The sequence below is a fragment of the Lepeophtheirus salmonis genome, chromosome 7 (assembly GCF_016086655.4).
Source record: "Lepeophtheirus salmonis chromosome 7, UVic_Lsal_1.4, whole genome shotgun sequence".
Lineage (NCBI taxonomy): Eukaryota > Metazoa > Arthropoda > Copepoda > Siphonostomatoida > Caligidae > Lepeophtheirus > Lepeophtheirus salmonis.
The window spans coordinates 31,533,148-31,542,405 of NC_052137.2; the positions used below are offsets into that span (position 1 = coordinate 31,533,148).

At 31.5% G+C, this 9,258-nt stretch overlaps 1 protein-coding gene across 1 annotated transcript; it reads right to left on the reverse strand.

The window, feature by feature from the left end:
• Positions 1-7,296: 7,296 nt before the first annotated feature.
• Hap40 (Huntingtin-associated protein 40 kDa) lies at positions 7,297-9,177 on the reverse strand. Its single transcript, XM_040716814.2, has 5 exons — positions 9,009-9,177; positions 8,902-8,948; positions 8,627-8,830; positions 8,233-8,569; positions 7,297-7,701 (listed from the first exon to the last, which is right to left on the reverse strand). The coding sequence occupies exons 1-5, from the start codon at positions 9,065-9,067 to the stop codon at positions 7,392-7,394; spliced, it is 957 nt and encodes a 318-aa protein (XP_040572748.1). The 5' UTR covers positions 9,068-9,177; the 3' UTR covers positions 7,297-7,391.
• Between the last annotated feature and the right edge of the window lie 81 nt (positions 9,178-9,258).

Below are 9,258 nucleotides of genomic sequence, written 5' to 3' on the forward strand. Positions count from 1 at the left end.
TTCAATCAAAAATTTTCTTGCAAATAAATATATTTTTCTTAATCAATCCAGACATTATTTCATGGGGGGCAAAAGCCAGCCCCTCTAGCTCCCCTCCCTGGAAACACCCTTGATGATCCACAATATTTTTTAAATGGATATTTTATGTATTCTATATTAAATAAATTTACATCGAATAGTTTAATATTTTTTCGTTAGAATTTTATGTTTAGAATTTTTGATATATTGCTTTAATACAGGTTTTTCAAATATAATTTCTAATCATTCCTAAAAAGGGTAGAAAATTATTTTTATTTAGAACGGATTCAATAAACGAATCTTTTTAGTAAACTAATTCAGTTCACTAAAAGGAATCACAATTACCATCATTACGTGCTAGACACGGCGTTACTTCGCTAACAACAAAATACCCTATGTATTTTGTTGTCACCTGTCGATTCCCTCCTCTCATTATTTCTATAAAGAAATTTTGGCTATCATATAGAAATACAAATATTTTGCTAGATACGCTTTTAATAAAATATTTTGAAGTAATGTTATATATAGCATCGAATAAAATACTATGTAGAATGTTAATATTAATAGGACTAATGATAGTCTGGAAGTACTTGAAAGATAAATAGCAGTTGGTATGATTTACTCATTTGGCTAACTACTAGATGATTCCGGGCATTTATTCTATTTTTTGATAAAAGGTTGCATTAATTTCGATCGTTTAAAAGATGTGCCCTTAAGTTACTACTTATTATTGACAAAAATAGAATTTAATAGTAGGTCTTATTAACTATTATATAATTAAAAGCTAAGTACTATATATTTTTTTCTTTTAAATTAAATAATATAACAACGACCAATCGATTTTGAGCGGCAAAATTTGAATTATATTGCTACCTAAATAAGCTACATAGTTTAATGTAAATTCATTCATTTTAGACACGAGTACTACAACGTAAAAATTATTCCCTTGTCTATGGAGAGTAATAAAATATTGCTAGCTTTTTGTTTATGAGATGTGTTGATGAAACTTCAGATGGGATCAAAATATGTAGCCACTAGCTAAGGATTACCCAGCCTTGCTCAGGCTAAGGAGGGAGAGGGGAATCACATTGAAAATGGTCAAATTAATTGAGAAAATATTAAGAAGATATACTAATAATTATAATATGAATGTGTTTTTGTTGTCTAAAAAGATTTTGATAATTATAATTCTCTTGGATTCTTCACACTATATAAATCCAGTTAAGTAAGGTAATCGACAAAGTCTCATAATCGCAACTCCATTCTCCATTTTTTTTTTTTGGGGGCCCCCAAAAAATAATCTTATTATTGCCTCTTGTAACCTTAGTAGTATAATTATGAAAATTAAAAAGAAGAATGCTTGAAATAACTTACCAACATATATGCATCTAAAAAATTGTCTTGATGAGAAATACATTTTTTATTTACTTAAAAAAAAATTCTCAAATCGAAATTTGCGAATAAAATTGTAAAAAAACCTTTTTTTTACTGATTTTGCAAAAATAAAATAAAAATAGCATTTATTGGAATTATAAAAGAAACACAGACCTACTAATATTTTTTTGTACTTGCAAAAAACCAAAAACTCATTAGGAATAATTTTGTCAAAAAAATAATACTCGATAACTGGTCCATTTTTGCAAATATTGCAAAAATTATTCAATAAAATGTTCCAAAAATTGAAAATACTTCTAAACAATATGTTGAGTCGGCATTTTTAAGCGAAAAAAGCATTTTCTTGTGTCATTTTTTCTTAAAAAACTGAAAATTCACGTTCGATGAAAAAATTGGAAAAAAAGATAGAAAAAATTGAAAAATTATTCAGAAAATGCGGAAATTCAGTAAAACATCAACTTTCATTTTGCAAATTTATATGCGAACGAATCCCCAGACAAATTTTTACAAACTTTATTCCATTTACTAATCCCATATTACTATTGGAAGTTCATTTTTTTTTCCAACTGAATAAACAAAATTGCAATTTTCACCGATTTCTTTTTTAGCCTATAACTTCTTTGATTTTGAACAAATTCAGAAAACGTAGTAATTCGCATAGTTATTTTCGAAACGCCAAATACTTATTGATAAATAACTCAACCCGCTATATAGTGTCGTTGAGCTGCAAAAACAGTTTTTCAGTTTTGGGTATTGCTCAAGCCCCCCGTCGTAGCACGTCCGAGCTCAAAAGAGGGACAATGCAAAATTTAAGCTCCCTAGGTTCAACAGTGTGGGAACGTATCACACGTGTAGTTGATCTCCTTCAAAATATTGTTCAGTGGTTTTGATTACTCTGTCAATTTTCAGTTTTTTTAAACATGCCCATTATACCTATGATTTTCATCACTAGCAATGAGGGTTTGTTCGTTAGTTATAACAAGATGTGCCCGTTTTGTTGAACTGCCCCCGGTTGAAGGTGTTCCCAATTTTGACACTAAATGGGGATGGGTGGGGGAATGCACGCAGACTTAAACACCAGTTATTACAGTACCCTTTTAACGCATAAATATCAGTGAAGTATTCAGTTGTGACAAGAAAACTTCTGAGCGAAAAATTCATCCTAAGGTACATTGATATTTTTGTCTTGCTTAGTGGCCGGTGATATCATACATTTTTTTGATTTTGATCAACTTTGGAGTAGAATTGACATACTACCGGAGTAGGATTTGTGTTTATTTCCTTCCACTCACAACTACTTTCAGCTTTCTAATAAAACGTAATTACGGCTTAGCTGATCTCTCACAAAAAAACATTCTTTAAATTGTCAGGATTCCCAGAATACTACATTCATTTTCCGTTTCTTTTATTTTTACATGCTGGCAGGTCATATTTTATACAGCTCTGGGTATCAATTCGATTTCAAATCTTGTATTTTGTCTTTCTTTTTCAACTATTAGAGTGTCAATTATAGAATTTCAAACATTTTATGGGATGACAGGTCAGAAGATCTTAATTTTTAAAATTAAAAATGTATAAAAAAATAAGAATTTATTTAAATTATTAGATATAATGAAGTCCACCTCCCCCCTCCCTCCTTCCTTACGACCCTTTACATGATGCATTATCTGCACAGTTCGGGACATATATATAGAGTATCTTGGGGGTTGTAAATCCAAAGTACTTTTTAGCGTGCTCGTTTCATTGTTGTTGATAACCTGATCAATGTTTTTTTATTTTCTAAAGCTGTTATCATTATTTTTTTATTCTTGAGAAGATAAAATCTAGGTATAAAGTAGCCACAAGAATGTATGCTCATAAATGACAGAGAGACGCTGATGATTTGTTAGGGAGTTATAAATATTGATGAAAATCCTGTGTAAAATGGGCTGGTTAGAAAAAAATAATCGAAAAATCAAACTGGTAACCCTAATAATTTGAAGAATGTTTTGGAGGAAAGAAAGACTAATGCTTATGACGTTTTATTATATTAGTTATAATCAGCTGTGACAAGGAAGGAAGGAGAAAAGGATATAAACAAAGATATTTGCTAAAATTACTCCGATATCGATCCTTAATTAAACTTTGAGTCCAACAAGAACTTAAATCCGCTAAAATAAATAAAATAGAATAAATCTGCTACAAATCCATGGGATTAAGCTCTTTCTGTTATGAGCATACACGAATGATTTTGAACCACGTGGTTATCCTTATTGTGTCACGCAACCGTTCTTCCGAAAATCAAAAAAAAACAAAGCCCGAAATCATCTGGTAGTTAGCCAAATAACTCAATCCTAACAACTGCTATATATCTCTTATTACTCCCAGTCAATTATTGTCGTATTATTTCTCTACCAGTTTTAAAATGAATTACACATATATATATATATTAAGACATAATATCAAAATTCTACATTAAATTGTATTAAATTTTGCTTAGTAATATTTTATGATAAGCGTAGTTATACATTTCTATTTGTATATGACAGCCAAAATTTCTTCATGGATATAATGAAATACCCAATATATAAATAAATATACAACCCCTACAACGGATCTACAAGAACTTGTATTCCTGTCCTTTTGGAAACAGAGCATAAGTATAATATAACTTATTGCTTCGTTAATCTATCAAAAAGAATAAACTATGAAATAGCCATGCTCATGACGTATCAAGTCAGAGGAGGGCATCAACAGCTAACAAAAAACTACATACGGTATTTTTGTGTTAGCGAGGTAACACCGTGGAATATAATTGAATCGATTTAGAAACGGATATTCACAACTCCGGAATTTAATAATAATGGAAACTGCCAAGGAAAAGAAAATCCATTCTTTAAATTACCAATCCCAAAAAAGGGGTCAGCTAAAATATTCAACGGATTTACATCAATTTTTATAAATGTTAGTCCTTGTTGAATTCAAAGTACAATCTAGGATCAATAACGGAATATTTCAAGCTTATACCCTTGCCTGATAATGAGTGGGACTTATATTGATTTCCATCATCTGACAGCTAATTCAATGAAACGTCATAAGAGCTAAACTGCTCTCCCTTCAAACATTCTTTAAATTGTCAGGGTTACCATTGAAAATTTCAGGGGTTTTTTATATAGATAAATACTTTCGATTTACAACGCTAGGTGTATCTCTTATTTAGTACTATCCATTTCAGCTCTAAGAAAGATATATTTTGGACTTTTATTCGTGGAAGTTAAATTCGGAGATAACACATTGACTGAAAAGTTCTGTGCTTAACAAAGAAAACACCTTATGAATTTTTTTAAAAATCATAATATATTTTTTTATGTATTCACTTTATGGATTGGAGTCCCCATAACACTTTTGAAGCCATTGCTTAGCTTAAACAGTATTTTTACCTATCAAGAAGCAGTCTAAGACTGAAACTCGAAATTTTTTCTGATCCATTGTTTTGAAAATAACAAAAGTAGTGTCACATATAGTATAATCACTCACAAACCTAAAGAGTAAAATTATTATGAAACTTTAACAGGTGTCTTTTGAAGGTTGGAACTAACTAACACTGAGGTGAATTTAAAAATAAATATATATATATATATAGTGCCATCTATGTGTGAAGCATGGGACTTTTCAATCCATGTGTTATATTGGCACAATGAATTAATTATCTAAATCTTAAGATCACAAGGTTCTTATTTTTACGTTTGAACGCAGGCCCCCCTCCTAAAATCGACAATATTACACTTTAGAATAATTATTATTGAAGGATCAAAGGTTCGTTTACATGTAATATAAATAATTATAAAAATAAATAGGTACATACATTTAATTTATCAAAATAAAAGCCGGGCTCAATAAAATTAAATAATTGTTGAATAAGACGTTTGGTACAAATTGTAACTTTGACCTAATCAGCACTTGTTAGTACAATATTCTACCTACATATAGCTTTTTAATTCATCCAACCATGATGCATTGCTCTATGGGTATGAGCGTTGCTGACTTATATTCGTTTGTAAACAAAGCGACAGAGAGTGGCACTGCCTTGTGGCTAAATAATACAACTCCTTGAATGCGAATATTATCTTTAAAAAAATAATATGTACGCCTGTTTCTAGAGGCATCTGCCAATATTCTTCGGAGCATGCATCATTTTTTAACAAAGCTACAAACTGTTACACCACCTTGTGGAGAATATATATTTTTTAGTCTGCTTATGCCCATTGCTTTTGATTATAAGTGTTAAATTTTTAAGTATAAGCCCAATATATGTTAAGTAGCTTAGTTATAATAGAACAATGTGATATTTTGACAACATCTAAAAGCCACTCCATGTCAACCATACAGCTGCTCATACTAATCAAATTAAAATTGAAGAAAATAATATATTTATCCTTAAATATATATATATATATGTATAATAACTAATAAGTAAGAGCAAACTGCAGAATATTATAATACGATGTAGCAAATTCAATAATGAAGAGTAATTAGACTCATCTCATTAATTGTAATTCTAGACTTTTAATGCGTACTTAATTGTAGATGATTGCTTAATACCTTGTGCAAAGGAAGGAATGTAAGTCATTGGACGACTTATCGTGGTGAGTTTTGTTCAAACTCATTATTTCAAAAGTAAAGTAATGTGGTCGTAGTTTTATAACCCACATTTTGTCTTGGTAGGGATTAACAGTCTATTTAAGGAACAGAAATTCCATTCCTAAAATAATAATAAGTAACTGACGTGAATGTAGCTAGCCGGCTATCTAGTCTCCGGAGTATTAACATATTATAATAATAAGAAACATATTTCTTCATCTATTTTTGGACTAATCAATAACATAACAAATGATTGGGTGAATAGAATGAGGAAAATAAATGTAATGAAGTTTCTCATTGGATGCTAAAGACATTCATACGCATATATAGAATTTAATAGCTTGGCGTCCTTTTCAAGTCGACCGGGTAACTGACCCGCGCGCTCCTCCACTCTTTTACACACTAACGTAAAGTAGGTCAATTTCCGCCAATAGCCCAATTTCAGAGGAGGAACCTGAGAGATACAAAGGAATACAAGAGGGATTCCATTTAGAAATTTATTACCCCTTTGACTCCTTTGTAGCGAGGAGCTCGGTTGAAATAAGTTTCCATTCAGAGTGAAATTCAATGTAATTTTCAGTATGGATTTGGATATTGGAGAGAGTGGAGGCAATCTTTTGAATTGAGGTCGGGTGTCTGATGTCCTGTCGATTCTATTATTGGAGTGGTTTGTATCCAACTGGAGTGATAAATTCACCGGGCGTTATACATCCGTCTTCATTTCAAGTTTTCGAGTCCAAAGTACACGTTTGATAAATGAATAGTTTTGCCCTTTGGTGATTTTTAACCTGGCCTGACGAGAATGCCTCTTATCGAATCATTCAAAAGGAAAAAGCTACTCTCACCAGGTGAAAATTCATCGTCAAGGCGAAGTTCCTCACATCTACTGTCATGATTGTCATAGGTTTGGAATTGCGGAGGCTGCAGCATGTGATATTTAGTCCAGTTCTTTCAGTATCTTATTAGTATCACAGCCGTAGTTATCCCTAGTTTCGAATTGTTAAGAGCACCAAGGATCAATAGTATCATTCTTTTGCTTCATGTTTCTCGTAGACCCCGTGGGTGAGAAACTAGTTTCAGCTAGTATTAGATGCTGACTAGATTCGATACCCGCTGGGTTTACTGTAACTACACTACTCATCATCTAGTAATGTTAATGACTATTCATCGAGTAATGTTTAGTCTCCAGAAGGGTTCCATGCGAGGGGCAAGGTGACTAGACTTTTACTCGCTGCTTGGACATTGATTCACTTCATCAAAATCTTAATTTTTATGTATTTATTGTTATCATACTATTATATATTTAAATAATTGTGTTCAATTAGAATGAATAAATAGAGACTTAATTAAATCAAACATCACGCTCTTCCTTTTTTTCGAACTGAATTAGCCAGGTTTCGTAAGAGTTCACGTTGATCCTCGTCTAGATGTAGAACGAGGTCATCCTCCAGTTCTATTAATGCTTCTCCATCATTTACTTGGGAAGCCATAACAACAGATTGAAGGAGTAAAAACACCTCTTCGGGAGCGTAGGTAGCTGGAGAATCCTCGTTTTCGTCATCTGAACTATCCCAAGCATATTTCTCTAAGATGGAGGTGAGGTTTGGACTTAAATTCTGGGGTGTAGGTTTAATTATGAGAAGAAGAAGGACTCTAGTAATTTCGCATCTAAAAGTTAATTAATTGTTAAGTAGTGTCGAATCTTGTTGAGGAAAAAAAAATACTTTTAATATTAATAATTAGAGAATATTGTTTCCTATATAAAATCGAAAATGTTAAGTAATACACATCACAGCTGATAAATCGAGAAGTAAAAAAGAAGCAAGTGTTTTTCTTCTAATCATGAATCTGTTCACATCATTTCGCGAAGTTAAAATAATTCTTAAAATACTAAATACTTTTTATATTAAACTTAAATTTTATAAAAGTTTCTAAATGATATTATAATCCTTAAAAGATGGATTTTAATTTTAAGAAAAATAAGTGTATTTTATTCGAGTTGGAAGTAACCAAAACCACTATTTTGTATTGTTGAATGAATAATCTCTTAAAAGTAAAAAAAAAAAAAAAATGAATATCGACTCAAGGTTATGACTATACTACTTTCAAATGTATAATAAAATTATTAATAAATTATCGAATATTACACTAACTTGAGTATTTCAGATTTAAATAATTCAATAACTTATAGATAGTTACCTTCTCAAAATATCAAGATAAATAGAGGAAGGATGCTTAGGTCCATAGGACTCAATCAATCTGGATATCTCAGTCAGAGAGTTAAGTGCATTATGGTAGTCTCCTGTGTCTATATAACACTTGGCTACCTTCTCTTTGGCATGAACAGACTCCAATAAATATTGAGAGGCAGTTCTACATTTTGCCGCCTGTTGAAAAAATGAAATAGCCTGATCACTCTTTCCTAACTTTACCAGGAAGTCCCCCACTTCGTGACATAATCCAAAGGCTCGAGCAGAATTACTTGCCGATGGAGACTCACCAAGTAAACGAATGGCCTTACTGTAACAATCAATCGCTTAAAGAACAACATATCATCATTCATATTATAAACCCTTTGGAGTACAACACTCACAAGCAGCCAAATGATACTCAAAAGAATAGTTTCCTGTTTGAAAGACTTTACGCTCAGCCTTCATAAACAATCTTCCAGATTCAATATAAGCCTCACATTCCCCTTGAGAGTTGTCGTTGTTTTGTTCACACCGGGCCACTGCCAAGTTACAGAGACCTGCGTACTCTTGCTCATCATCCTTAACCAAACGTTTCCCTAATTTATCTATATTTTATATGTTTAAAAGGAAGGGTATAATAAACACTTCTTTAGAAGTCTTGAAAAATCAAACTCACAAAATTCAGCACTGGCCTCTGATAAATTGGGTTTGCGAAGAAATCGTCTATAACGAAATATATATTATATGTAAATAAGATCATTCATATATTTAAGAGCATCTTACTTCTTTAATTTGTTTGATATCTTACGATATTCTCCGATAAAATCCGAGTCTCTTTCCATATTTCGTCTTTACTTTTCTATAGTATTATTAATATTTGATAAGACGATTAAAAATAAGGAGGATTTGTTTACATTAATTGTTGTTTACTGTCATCACAATGATATGGAATGCTATATCTGGAGGAGCCAAACTCCAATCACACAACCTCTTATTGCGGAAAACATATTTTTTGATTATAAATTCCTCTTGG